Source organism: Poeciliopsis prolifica, unplaced genomic scaffold (genome assembly GCF_027474105.1).
Source record: "Poeciliopsis prolifica strain line A6 unplaced genomic scaffold, Auburn_PproV2 SCAFFOLD060, whole genome shotgun sequence".
In the NCBI taxonomy this organism is placed as follows: domain Eukaryota; kingdom Metazoa; phylum Chordata; class Actinopteri; order Cyprinodontiformes; family Poeciliidae; genus Poeciliopsis; species Poeciliopsis prolifica.
The window spans coordinates 2228757-2242662 of NW_026562435.1; the positions used below are offsets into that span (position 1 = coordinate 2228757).

At 40.6% G+C, this 13906-nt stretch overlaps 1 protein-coding gene across 3 annotated transcripts; it reads left to right on the forward strand.

The window, feature by feature from the left end:
* Nucleotides 1–223: 223 nt before the first annotated feature.
* LOC129379716 (kynurenine--oxoglutarate transaminase 3-like) lies at nt 224–10171 on the forward strand. Of its 3 annotated transcripts, none has more exons than XM_055060537.1 (14): nt 224–284; nt 1821–1908; nt 2146–2207; nt 3322–3466; nt 4202–4351; nt 4464–4550; nt 5159–5281; nt 5356–5476; nt 5586–5662; nt 5744–5833; nt 7417–7603; nt 7750–7823; nt 7900–7986; nt 8253–10171. In XM_055060537.1, the coding sequence occupies exons 2-14, from the start codon at nt 1822–1824 to the stop codon at nt 8307–8309; spliced, it is 1347 nt and encodes a 448-aa protein (XP_054916512.1). In that variant the 5' UTR covers nt 224–284; nt 1821; the 3' UTR covers nt 8310–10171. The 3 variants fall into 3 exon arrangements, with proteins under 3 accessions (XP_054916512.1, XP_054916513.1, XP_054916514.1); XM_055060538.1 differs by lacking the exon at nt 224–284 and adding an exon at nt 309–412; XM_055060539.1 differs by lacking the exons at nt 224–284; nt 1821–1908; nt 2146–2207 and having other exon boundaries at nt 3371–3470.
* Nucleotides 10172–13906: the final 3735 nt, after the last annotated feature.

Sequence of the window (13906 nt, forward strand, 5' to 3'; positions counted from 1 at the left end):
TCACTATGTCAGAAATAGGTACAATATTGCATTTAGAATTGAAAAGACGAGGAAAAAACGCGACCTATAATATTTCACGGTGTCATTTAATGGTCAACACGACTGTCTTTCTATTTGCTTTACAAACTTACCGGTAATTTTTTTTTTTTTTTCGTGAGTCCATGTCTCACGATTACTTCGCCCCTGTAAGCGCTATTTCCGATGTTTACAAACGCATCATTCTCTCTTTCAGAAGTGTCGACCTGCCGGAAACACTGGAGCTCAGTTTGAGCAGCACAGCCACAGTAAGTACGGTGAATTGTTGCTGCTGCTGCTGCTTTGCTAGCTTAAGCTCCGTCAGAGCGTGGAACACGTATCTTACGGGCTCGCTGCTGTTAGAGGCATTTATCACAGAGTGGCATAGCGAGCAGAGGTAAGATCCTGCAGCCATAACATTGACTACCATTAGCCAGTGCTAACTAGCTTTCCGACTGGCTTTCCAGCAGCAGCTGTCTGTGGCAAAGACTCGGCCAGAGACGGAAAACGTCGCTGTGCTGCAAACATGTTGGTAAAGACCTCCACGGAGGTTTTTATCTATGTGAGCCTGATGTTTTATTTCAGTGCACCTGATTTGACACTTTACCCTTATTTCATGACCCCCGACCTCCATGTTACAACGCACATTGGCGCCACCTAGTGTTTTAAAATTTAACAACAGTTGATTAGACCCGCAAGCCTTCATGTTTCAACTGCTACACATTTTTTAGTACAAAAAACATAAATTTATCCACAAATGAATGATTGACTTCATCTATATGCAATTTTTGTGCTCCACAAATACCACATTTTCATAAAAATGCATGAAATGTATAATTAAAACAACTCACCAAAAAGCTCTAACTTACACTTTACATCATATTTTGCTGTGTATGTTCAGAAATTTGATAAGTTGCCTTCAGGCTACTTTTTTTGTTATTTAATTATGGAATGAAACTGAAATTTCATTCCATAAAAGCTACAAATTCAAAGTAGCAGGTTATTATAATTAAAATTTCCACAACATTTAACATGACGCCTATTCTTTACAGAGTTGTTGAAAACAAAAATATCTGTTACAATCTGTACAAAACTAAGAAGAAACGTTGCAACAACTTAGTTCAGGGTTTCCCCCAGTGTATTGTAAGCCTGGCGGGCCACCAGGCTTTACCTGTGCCCCCACCAGGATAAGTGTTATTTATTTGTCTTTCTAAAATTTTTTGCATTTTTTCAAGACTTTATTGTTGGGGTCTAGATATTAATCTTCCAGTTTTCCAATCACAAATAATTATGATGTGATATTTTCAAATTTCCTGTCAACTTTAAACAGTTTTTAACTCAAAAACATGACAGACAGCTGAATGAATGACTGCCCTAGCACCCAACCACCAGGCTTAGCAAGTTTTCTGGGGGAAACCTTGTAGTTATCCAAGTATGTCTTGTTTTAATGTTCTTGTCCCGTATTTTCTTGAATTATTGGAGACGGCATTTGTTGAGTCATTTTTCATGAATAATATTTTGAGTTATTTTCTGTTTCCTTCTTCAGACTGATACCTTTCTTATTTGTCATGTTTCTAAATCTGTGCAACCTCTCTGCAATTATTCAGATTTTAAATATGGTGTAGTTTTGCAACCAGGTTGATTAAAGTTTTTGTTTGTTTTCCCATTCATTGTGAAATGTGAAAAAATAAGTTAAAAAAAAAGTTTTGAAATATCTAATCAGAACCTGACATTTTAGCAGAGTCTCAAAAAGAAGTCCTCATTTTTCCAGCTTTGTGTTGAGCTTTTGTTCTCTGTTCCTCCAGGATGAGCTTCACACGGCGGATCTTGAATGCCGTCAGGTTCACATGTCATTCGTCTCCCACAAACTGCCGGAGGTTTTGTACTTCACAGGTAGAAAACACTTCACATAGCTTCACAGAGCCAGCGCACGATTGGTGTTTGACATGGAATAAACTCTCCTCCAAGCTGTAGGCATAGCCGACTCCTACAGTTGATGACTAACCCACTTTGAGCAGCTCTCTGAGTGCTCTCTGCCCTGGCTAAGAGGCTCTACGTGGAATGCTGCAAACATTAATGTAGTTAATTAGCACTTCAAGCAGTGAGATGCAGTGTGTTCCTCCTTTACAGTGTGTAATGGCGTCAAGGCACACTCCTGCTAAGAGAATTGAAGGACTGGATAAAAATGTTTGGTAAGTGAAGAAGAATTAAAGCATTTAAGCAACTTTACATGCACTATTTACTGTGTTTATATTGTAAAAGGCATGTCTAGAGCTTATTTTGGGATACGTTGACTAGGCCTGTCGCGACAAACAATAAATCAATTAATTGCACAATAAGTTAAAACCATCGACCTCATTTTAATTATCGGCTTTATCGTTTCTTCTGGCCTTTTTCTCTTTCTGGTGATGACACTGAATTAAAAAAAGGCTTCTCCACTGACCCTCCCTTCCTCATTTCCTGAGTGTAATGCCCAGTGCACACTGCACAATCTTAGAGCTGTCAGTCGATTGTCGGCCCATTTTCAAAATTTGAGAGACCACACATTAGCCGACTGAAATCTTAGGTATAATGGTTCGATTGTGCTGTGTGGTATCCAACAATGGGCACAAAATAAAAATAATGACTGCAAGTCCAGTTGTTTTTGATTGTTTTGTTTATTTTGCTTATCAGTTCCAGTGTTAGGTGTTGTTTTCAAAATAAAGTGTATCCACCTTTGGCAGGAAATGGCATGCATCATGACCTCTTTTCCATTGAATCAGTGTAAAAAGGTCTTCAAACAATATTATCCTTTATTGCAATCATTTTTGAGACAATCTCTCTGCAAAATTTGTTATTGGGACAGGCCTAACGTTGACCCGTTTGGTTTTGACTTAAGTTTAAAATCTTTGTTTTCTAAAGCCCTGCCGGCTGATGCCTGATTATTTATGCAAACTCCTGTCTCCTTCTTCCAGTTTGTGACCTTTTAGTAGAGGTGGTGCCTTTTCTGATGCTGCTTCAGCTCTGAAGAAGACTGTCACTGAAAGTCTAAAGTTCCTCATCCTCAGATTTATTCATGTGCTTGGTTTTTACCTGGATTTGGTGATTTTTAAATACTTGCATCACGAAACAATACATACATGCCATCCATTGGATGTCAAACAATTAAAAATGGTTATGCAAATGTTATTAAAACAAAAAAAAAATAACAGAGTCAATGAATACATTTTGAAGCATCAGTATTTCGCAGTTTTTTACTCTTAAATCAGAGTCCTAAATGCATATCAGCTCTGTTCTGTTTGGTGACAGTTCACCCTTTCTCCACAGGGTGGCGTTCACGTCATTAGCAGCCGACCCATCCGTCGTCAACCTCGGCCAGGGCTTTCCAGACATCCCCCCGCCTTCTTACGTCAAGGAGGCTTTGGCGAAGGCCGCGTCAGTGGACCGCATGAACCAGTACACCAGAGGCTTTGTAGGTTTGAAGAACTCCTCAATTCCTGGTGGTGGTAACAGAGAAGCTCACATGTAAAAAATAAAAACAACGGAGAGGCAAAGACGCCTCAAAAAGTGTTAGACTGTGTAGAAAATAAGGTCTTCAAACTCTGCCGACGTTTCTGTCGGGGAAAAGTCTGAGATACCCACAATCATCTTGATTCCATTCTGTGGCTTGAGGTGGTTGATGCTACTGCTAACTTGCTGCTGATATACTTCTAGCATTGTTTGCATCTATTTTGGTGCAAGTTTATCTCCAGTATGCTGGATGAGATTTGTTTTCACCTCGGTCTCACTTGAGCTGCCAACACGTGTGAGGTTAAGAGAAAAAAAAACTGTCTAGTGCCATATGCAGTATGAGAAGCACAAAGCCGCTGCCAAGATCCACAAACAGACCACAGAAATGCTCTAGAATTCTCTATGCCTTATCGAATAAGGCATAGGAAATACCTTATGCGTTTCCATTCTCTAAATATGGAGAATAGAGAATGGAGATCCCCCAACCATTCTCCATATTTAGTTTTTTCAGTCTTCAATTTCATTCCAGGTGGCATTAACAAGCCTTAAATTTGATTTGTTAAAAGCTGCGGGTACACTGATCTTGCAGGCAGGACATATTTTATGATAAAACTCCTTACTCTTTGTGTTACAAGTTATTGATATCAATAGAGCCAATATCAACTGTCTTATATTCTCCTCTCCACTGATTCAACAGGGTCACCCATCCTTAGTGAAGGCCCTTTCTCAGGTGTATGGGAAGGTTTATGGTCGCCAGGTTGACCCTCTTAAAGAAATCCTGGTCACAGTCGGAGGTTATGGTTCCTTATTTAGCACCATGCAGGGCCTGGTGGATGAAGGAGATGAGGTGAGCTTCCATATGTTCATTTATAACCATATAAATGAACATATTTATATGTTCATGTATTGTACTGTATCTACAATACAGTAGATTTATTCATCATCTTGTTTTTCCACAGGTGATAATAGTGGAACCTTTCTTTGATTGCTACGTTCCAATGGTCAGAATGGCCGGTGCCAAGCCTGTGTTGATCCCATTGCGGCCTGTAAGTTTCATCTGGAAGTCGATGCCAGAAACTGTTGAAAGTTAGAAATTGTTCTCTTCTCTGTCCCACCATACAGGAATTTAAAATTTAGCTCTGGGGACTGATAACCCTGGTAGATTTTGGGTCAGATAAACATATCTATGTTGATTTTGATCATGTTTTTGAGAATTATTCCACTAATCTCTGGGTGTTTGGACGTTGTCGGGACACGTTGTGCACTTCACATGTTTCAAAGACCTTTTGGAAGAGAAATGAGGTTCACAGCATCTCTGGAGGAGGGAACCAGTTCTATGTTCTGTGACAGTCCTGGTGTCTCATTTATAAAACATTGTGTAAGTTCTATACTAAAAGGGTTCATAAGCCAAAAAGTTGAAAACAAAGATGAAACTCAGATTTATCCTGAGCCCTTTTCTATATAAAGTTTGGGGCAGTGTGTTGTTATTTTTGTCCCACTGCTTCTCTTGCACCACAGTTTTTTGGCAGACATGCTTTTTTATTTGTTTTGCAAAGTTTGCAAATATTCATTGATAAATGCATAACTGATCCATATCATTCATTGGGATTGTTGTTTGGATTCATAATGTAAGTTTTTCTCTGCCATATTGCAGAAATCTGGAAGGAAGTCGGTCTCAAGTGGCGACTGGTATCTCGACCCAGATGAGCTCTCTGCCAAGTTCAACTCCAAGACAAAAGCAATCATCATCAATACGCCCAACAATCCTATAGGGAAGGTGAGTACACGCATGGACCACCACTTACTGGACTGGTGGTACTTTTTGCGCCAACGGTACTTTTTCTTCCGCAGGTTTTTACCAGAGGCGAGCTGCAGGTGATCGCAGACCTCTGCATTAAACACGACGCGCTGTGCTTCAGCGACGAGGTTTACGAGTGGCTCGTCTATAAGGGACACCAGCACGTCAAGATTGGTGCGTTTCCACTTTGGTTCACTTGCTGACAGAAGTTAGGAAAAGTCATTGGATGTCTGCTTTATAATACAAGTAAGTAATAATCTGGAACAGGGTTGTCTCTTTGCAGCCACTCTGCCTGGAATGTGGGACAGAACGATAACCATCGGCAGTGCAGGGAAGACCTTTAGTGTTACTGGCTGGAAGGTGAGGAAACACTCCCTCAAGAGTTCAGCTATCAAGTGAGCTTTTCTTTCACGTTGTGCACCGTTTACCTGTTTGTTCCAGCTGGGTTGGTCTGTAGGACCTGAGCACTTGATAAAACACCTGCAGACCGTCATGCAGAACACTCTGTACACCTGCCCTACACCTCTACAGGTACGTCACACACTGCCAATTACAAGAACTCATGGCTCCTGAATTGTGTAATATTTAGTCAGTTACAACAACAAACCTTAATGTTTTTTTATGAGAACTTTAGTGGTTGACCGTCACACGGTGGTGCAAAGTCTCAAAGTGGAAGAAAAAGGAAGCTTTGTTTTCCAGAAGCAAATCTTTGTTGTTTTTGTTGACCTAGTTGGTGAATGCAAAAACTTTCACTTTGGTTCCAGTTTGCTCTCAATGTACTAACATTTTATATTTAAGCATATAAAATGTGGTGGAAAAGTTAGATATTTATTGTAAAAATATGTTTCACGGAAGAAGATGAAGTTGAATTAGGGTTAATAAACATGACTCAGAGCTGATGGGAGAATGGTGGGCACATTTCCTCTAATAGTGAAGCTAATTTTTTAGCGTTTTACTAACTCTGAAAATATTTAGTGGACTTAGCTTCCAACGCAGAATTTTTTCCGGATACATTCTAAAGCACAAATTTATTCGGCTGTTAAGAAAACGTTCAGTTGAATACATTTTGACATCTATGTTGAAGTTTTTGTTATTGACTGTTAAAAATGTTTCAAGCAGTCAGACATTTATATTCATGCTCCTATTTGGAAGTGGATGAAGACTGTTTGTGCAGTTCAGTTTCCTCTCCTGAAGTTGTCTTATTTTCATTGAGCAAGTGGCAAGTAAACAAGCAAGCATATGAGGTACATGCATTACATAAAAGATCAGTCAGAGGTGATACCTAAATGAATATGCAAAACATAATATATGAATTATTTTGAGAGAATTTTTGTGGGTGCAACAAAATTGTTTATTCTGTTCTCAGAAGGCATCGCTGTAGAACCATAGCGTGTACATCTTCCTTCATCAGCCTTTATTGTCATTGTATAGAAACGCAACCAAATAGTGGTACTGACAAAAAGAGCAACATAACACACGGGTAGCCAGGTGCCTGAGGCTGCAGCCATCATGGCTCTGTCATTACACGAGAAAAACAACATGAGGGTGGAAAATGATCTCTATGGGACACAGTGTGGGGTTTCAAGATGACGACCTGTGTGCTGTCTGACTGAAGCCATGCTGTGGTCAACTGGACAAAATCGGCTACAGATTTAGCAAAACCCAACAACTAAAAGCTGAAGACAGGAGGGAAAGGTCTGTTCAAAGAATCACTTCCTGAAGTTTAAATCCAACATATAGCTGTGCAATGCCAAGTTTGACCCTGTTGTGGGCATTATCAAGCACTTTATGTCATTGACACATGGTGCTAATCAAAATGGTTGACATTTTTAGCATTAGCTTCCACTTTGTATCATGTTGGTATAGCATTTTAACTTTATCAGATTTAATATTTCTGATTCGTACTTAACCGTCACTCAATCAAACCTTTTAGCTAGCAATGGCTACCACTGGCTCTGACCTACTTGCCTCTCTGCTCTCCAGAGCAGTTTTGTTCTCAATTGAACAAAAAGTCCTAATAAGAAAAATGAAAGCTTGTGGATGTAATTTGACTAAATGTGAAATAACATCCAGACTTTAGAAGGACCTGATAGTTTTTCCGTGCTGCCGTTCAGGAGGCAGTGGCTCAGGGTTTGCTGCTGAACTACAAGCTGATGGGTCAGCCCGACTGTTACTTCTCCTCACTGGCTGAGGAACTGGAGGGGAAGAGGGACCGCCTGGCCGCCATCCTGCAGGAGGCCGGGATGACTCCTGTCATCCCAGAGGGAGGCTACTTCATGCTGGTAGACGTCACGCCTCTCAGTGAGTTACTGACCAAACTGACTCCATCATCAGTCCCCACAATAACATGAAGCCAGACGTCCTCGTCACAGACTACAACTCGACAGGGTTTCCTCGTTCGTACTTCACTGAGCAACGTTTCCAACCCTGAATTGGATTTATTTTAGATCAGGACCTGTCCCACATGGCTGACGATGAAGCCTATGACTACAAGTTTGTTAAGTGGATGATTAAAGAAAAGGTAAGAATAGTTATGAGTGAGATTACTTATGCTGGAAATTGCCATAAATCAAAGTCCTGACCATGGTTTCTTACAGAAATTGGCTGCTATTCCTGTCACAGCGTTTGTCGGAGAGGAGTCCAAGGAGCAGTTTGAGAAATATATTCGCCTGTGCTTCATAAAGGTAGACTGTAAAATGTCCATGGAGCAGAATGTGCCACTGTGCATTTCTGTCTGGTTTGCTACCGTGGAGACAAATTTTATCATGTTTTAAAATGAGAAATTCAGTTCTGTGGATCAATACAAGGATTAGATCTAGACTGCTGGATCTTTAAAAATCTGAAGGAAAAATATAAAATGTGTGACTTTCTGAATGTGACTGGTCAGTGTTATTACACAGAGCAGTAGAAAGTTTTCCAACCAGAGATTTGTGTTCTCTTTGTTTTAAAGGAAGACAGCACTCTGGAAGCAGCAGGCGCCATCTTAAAAAACTGGAGGAAAGTTTAGCAGGATGTTGAGTTTGAACAAATGGAAATTAATCAAAAATAAGAAGATTTTTATAGAGACAGCATAATGTGTTATGTTTTTTTCCCTCACCTGCTTTTACCAAGAAGCTCCTCCTCAGAGCTGAACTTCTGCCTCACAAAGCAGAATTTACTTGGGAAATTGCTTATTTTTTGTTTTGAGTGCCTAGAAAGAGCAGGAGCTTCTTAAAGAGACAGAGCCCCAAATTCAAGGTGACAAATTGCAAAGTAAATTTTTTTAAGGTACATTTTACACACACACATTCATATGTATATGTATGTATGCATTTTTCTAACAACTGAAGGTAACATAGTTTCTTAATTCTGCTGTAAAGTGACACTACATGTCTGGAAAATGCATAATACTGACACTTAAATGCCCTGGAATGCAAATACAAATGTAGTAAAAATCTCCTGTTTTGAAATGTTGCATGTCATTTATTTACCAAAAATGTAAAGAAAAAGAATTGTATTAAAGAACCACAAGTAATTCTGAAGAAGCATCCAGAACCCTGTTACCATTTTAGCATTTTTGTCACCTTCATGTTGCTTCAACCGAATTGCTATATTATGAAAAAATACTTTAACTTACTACAATGATGTTATAATACTGTCTGTTTTTATTTTTAATTCATTTTAGTTTCACTGTGATTACTGTCAGACCTGTTGGGTTATACATATGTATATGTTTATATACTATGGGACAAGCCAACAGTTTTGAACATCTCTTGGCTTTTCGTTGAAAAATCATTGTCCTGAGAGACATCTTTGTCCGAGTCCTTCCCATGCTGCAAGTTGGATTCTTAAATATCTTTCTCTGAGCAGTTTTACTGCAAGCTACAGAGCTTGTTTTCCACTGACATTTGACTTGAAGGTATGAAAATTGCTCATTTTAGAGGCACAGTAAACCTTCAACATGAACCAGTAGGAAGCTCTGCTTTACAAGGCATGTGGCCATTTAAAAGTTGGCTGCTAAAAAGAAAAATGTACATTATCCCAAAGGGTTAAAAATAGTTTAAGGATTGGTGTGGAAAACGGCAACAAGATTTTAAAAGATAGTGGTGCATAAAATGTTGAAAGGGCTTAAGGTGAAGATAAAATTAGAATTCTAAATATCCTAACCAAAAGCTAGAAGTGGAGGCATAATTATTTAAAACATTCGTAAGGGCTTCAAAACCCGGTTGGTGGGAAGATAACTGAAAGAAAGTTGAAATAAAAACCACTGGTTTAGTTAAACAGGAGAAGTAGCCAATAAAAAAGCTAATTATGCAAATAACTATATAAATAAACCAAACTGGGAAATGTATTGTAAAGCAAAATCCTGTTTTCATAAAATTAAGTCGAAACATGTCTGAAGTTGGAGTTGGTGCAAAGTCAACTGCTGTGTTTAACCACTAGAGGGAGACAAAGTACACAGGACTGACGCACAGTCCTGTGTACTTTGTACGAGGGTTTGTTTTGATGAAATTCTGCTGCAATAATAGTTTGAAAACAACAGAACAAAACCCATTTAGTGACTTAAAAACAAACTGCAAAATCTACTTTTGCATTTATTTTCCTGTTTGCTGCTGTTGGATGGAAAAACGGGACAGAAGCATCAGGGAGACTCTTAATAACAAACACAAACTCATTGATTACAGCAGAAGATGCTCCAAATTTACACTAGAACTAAGATGATGTAGATTTAACAAATTATATGTCGTTTAAAATTACATTGCCAAAAGAATGTATCCCTCAACTTGTCATGTTACGGTCAAAAATGATTTGACTACAACTTTATGTATCAGTGAAACCAAAGTAGTGCATAATAGTGAAGAGAAAGAAAATAAAGATTTTACAAATACATTTCTGAAAAGTGTGGCATGTGCTTGTGTTCAGGCTTAAAAGTTCATTATTTGGACAACCTTTGCCACCAATTACAGCAGCAAGTGACATTCCATGTCCCAGAGCCACTTTCTGCAACTGAGGATCGGACCGTGAGGGCCCCGTTCCTCGGCCACCACCCATCACACACTGCAACCGACTCCTTTGGCCCGTCTTTCAGGTGGTGAGCCCATTGAAAAGGGGATCCATGCTTCCTCTTCGGGCTCCATGGGTAAAAGCCCGGCCACCAGGCGCTCGACAATGTGCCCCACCTCCAGGCCTGGCTCCAGAGCAGGCCCCGATGACCCGCGTTTGGGCGAGGGAACACTAAGCCCATTGTTATAACCTTGGGTGACCCTACCAGGCGCATAAAGCCCCAGACAGCATAGCTTCTTGAATCACTGGGACACTCAAAGCCCTCTACCACAATAAGATGGCAGCCCATGGAGAGGGCTTTCACCCTAGGTTTTCTACATAGGGTGGTAGATAGGGAGAGCTCAGTAATCCGGGAGGGACTCGGAGTGGAACCGCTGCTCCTCCACGTTGAGAGGAGCCAGTCGAGATGGCTCCTGTTCTGGGCACCTGGAGGAGACCCCAGGGAAGACCCAGGACACGCTGGTGGACTATGTTTCTCGGCTGGCCTGGGAACACCTTGGGATTCCTCCAGAGGAGCTAGAACAAATGGTTGGGGAGAGGGAAGACTGGGCCTCCCTTCTTAAGCTGACACCCCCACGACCCGACCCCAGATAATCAGAAGAAAATGGATGGAAGTATACAGCAGCAGTCTCTCGTCTTTTGCCGCCGGTAATACGGCTTCCTCTGCAGTTGTCCTATTTTTCGTCTATGATCCCAACAATTCTGACCAGCTGCCCTTTCTCTGCTGAAATAAGCAACCCCACGGCATGATGTTGCCACCACCATGGTTTGCTGCAGATGGTGTGTAGCATTTAGCATGTAGGGCAAAACATATTCTCCATGTTTTGTCGCACAGTACAATGAGAGAATTGCTTTCATCTTGTTTCTTCTTCTTAAAGCTGCAATATGTAAGTTTTATCAAAAATATATATATATATATATGTTGGTTTTTTTTTTACATATTTGTTGAAAGTGTGATGTGACAGTATGAAATGAGGCAGATAATCTGAAAAATTGAGCTCCTCCTCCTTCCCCCACTGCTAACTAGAAACAACCAATCAGAGCCAGGAGGCGGGTCTTAGCGCTGTCAATCGCTCTTGTCTATAAAATTCCATTAAAAATACATTCATGTTTGTCGCTGATGGTTGCTAATAGGTTTAAGCAGTACACACACTTTATCAAGCTGCTGTAAGTGACAAAGGTTACAATTGTGATGCAAACTGAAGTTTTTCAAAGTGGAGACAACGGGCCCCAGGAAGCTCTGGGAGGCCACAGAAAGCTGGAGGGAAGATGAGAAAAACAAAGAAAATGTAGTCAAATAAATATTTTGAGGACAAAATAATGCTCAAAATACTCAAATTTTTGAATATCTATAAATACAAACTCTAATCTGTTTTTCAGTTATAAGTGAAAATAATTTATTGCAATGCTATTTGCCATCCTCATTATTTGACTGCCTGTCAATTTCATTAGTCCACTTGCTTCACAAAACTAGCATAGCAAGCAGAAAACAACCTTGCAGCAGTCCTGCTGTTGAGGACAAAACATACAAAACATGCTAAGCATTCATGACCAAAATATGAAACTATGAGGCAGCATTCATGCTAAGTGAATGTGATAATTATTGTATTGTGAATGAAAGTGAAGAGGTGTCTTTACATATTTTGTAGCACTGTCTGCTGGTTTGAGAGCCGAAGGCCCGAAAAAGTTTAGGACTCCCTGATCCAAACCACAGTGAAATATGTAAAACAGTTTGCTGCTCAAGTTTTTCAAGAATCAGTGATTGCACCAAAAATGTAAGTACGGTAGACGCCGAGATGTTAACATCTTATTAGCAGCCACAAATAAAAGCTCCATTCAATGAACAACAGGGATCTTTCTCTTTGGCGTGCGGCCTGTGCAACCTGACGGGAACGCGGACAAATAATGACGGTGTTCCGTGCCTGCAGCGTGGAATGTGCGCTTTGTAAATTTGCAGTAGTAAATAGCCAACTTCAAGCCATTTCCAGCTGTCACAGTCAGCAGCAGCACGCCTGCTCTTAATCTGGTGGAGGAAGCGTTATCTGATGAAATGCTTTTAATTGTAGCTTCAGAGTTAATAGTTAGCGTTCCAAGCTACTTGGCGTAAAATTGTGATGCTGGGAGGGAAGGAGGTGTTGTGTTCCGCTAAACAAATGTTTGGAAAGTGAGGAGGTGCCCCAGCTTCAGACCCCCTGAGATTAATATCAGCATGTTGGGACTGAGTGAACCGGAAACCAAAGGGGGGGAAAAATAACCGCATGCCGTAAAGATGTGTTTCTTTTGCCTCTCAGTCCCGAGTCCAAGGCCTCACGGTTACCGAGTGTCCGCAGCCAGCACCAACGTGTTGGTGCACTTCCCCTCCAGCGGGGCCTAAACAAATAACCGTCTGCTCTTAATACAGCGTGAGAACCAGTGCTGGGAAACAACTACTGCAGGAGGAAAACCTGGAGTGGGATTATAATGCGGGCTGCTGTCATCAGACATCTTTTAATGTGCATTTCCCAGATTCCCCTGGATTAGGTGGAACACCATCACATAATTTATGTTAATTACGATTGCCGTGCCAATAATCTAACGTCACAATCCCGTTATGAAGGAGGATTAAGGTTACCGATGCCCTAAAAATCACACCAGATGTCTGTGCTACCTCGTGTTGCCTCTAGGTGTCTCTGTTGGTCACCTTTCATTAGACCAGGTTTGATGTAACCAGCAGAGAGGGGGGTATTACTTTGAGTCGATTAATAGAGCCATGACACAAACTGTGTGCAAAACACACAACTTTATGCTATGTATAAAAGTAACGACGGAATTATTTTTGGTATTGAAAGGGTCTGCTAGAACTGAATGTTGAATTTAGGGTCTGCACACGTTTTGTTTGAGGCACATAACACCGAGCAAAGTAAAGATCGCTGCTCAGGCAACGCCGGCCGCAGGGCGCAACAGATGTCTTGAGGGAGTTCCAACATCAAAATCAACCCTCTGAAACAAGCTCCAGGCCAAATCCAGCCCACTGCAGCTATTTCTGGGCCCACAGAAATAGAATGTCACAATAACAAGTTGCGTGCTTCATATTACTTTATCACTCAAATCAAATCAGTTTTTATTCGCATCGTGCCGAATTGCTTCAATGTTGAATGTTCATTTATTTTTAGAAGTGGTCATTGAACGCAACCATAGCCATAATATTTTAATAGTTTGTTAATAGTTAGTTTTGTGAATAGATTCTGCCACAACCGGTCCTCTAAGGACATTCATGATCGTGATGTGGCCCGAGAGGAAAATGAGTCTGACAGCCCTGTGCTGAAGTTTATGCTGCCACTTGAGGAGCTCGACATCCACTCCTGTTCTTATTTTAGATGTCATAGATGAGAAAATCTGCCTGTATTCAACATTTAGTAGCAGACAAAGACTGGAGTGCTCATACGACTCCAGACATGAAGCTTGGGCTCATGTATTAGTTGATTTTTTTTTTTTTTTTTAGCATTGCATGAATAAGTACGTTGTAGTGAAACAAATGCAAACCAAAAAGTACAAGTGGCAGAAGTAAAGAAAAGTCAAAGC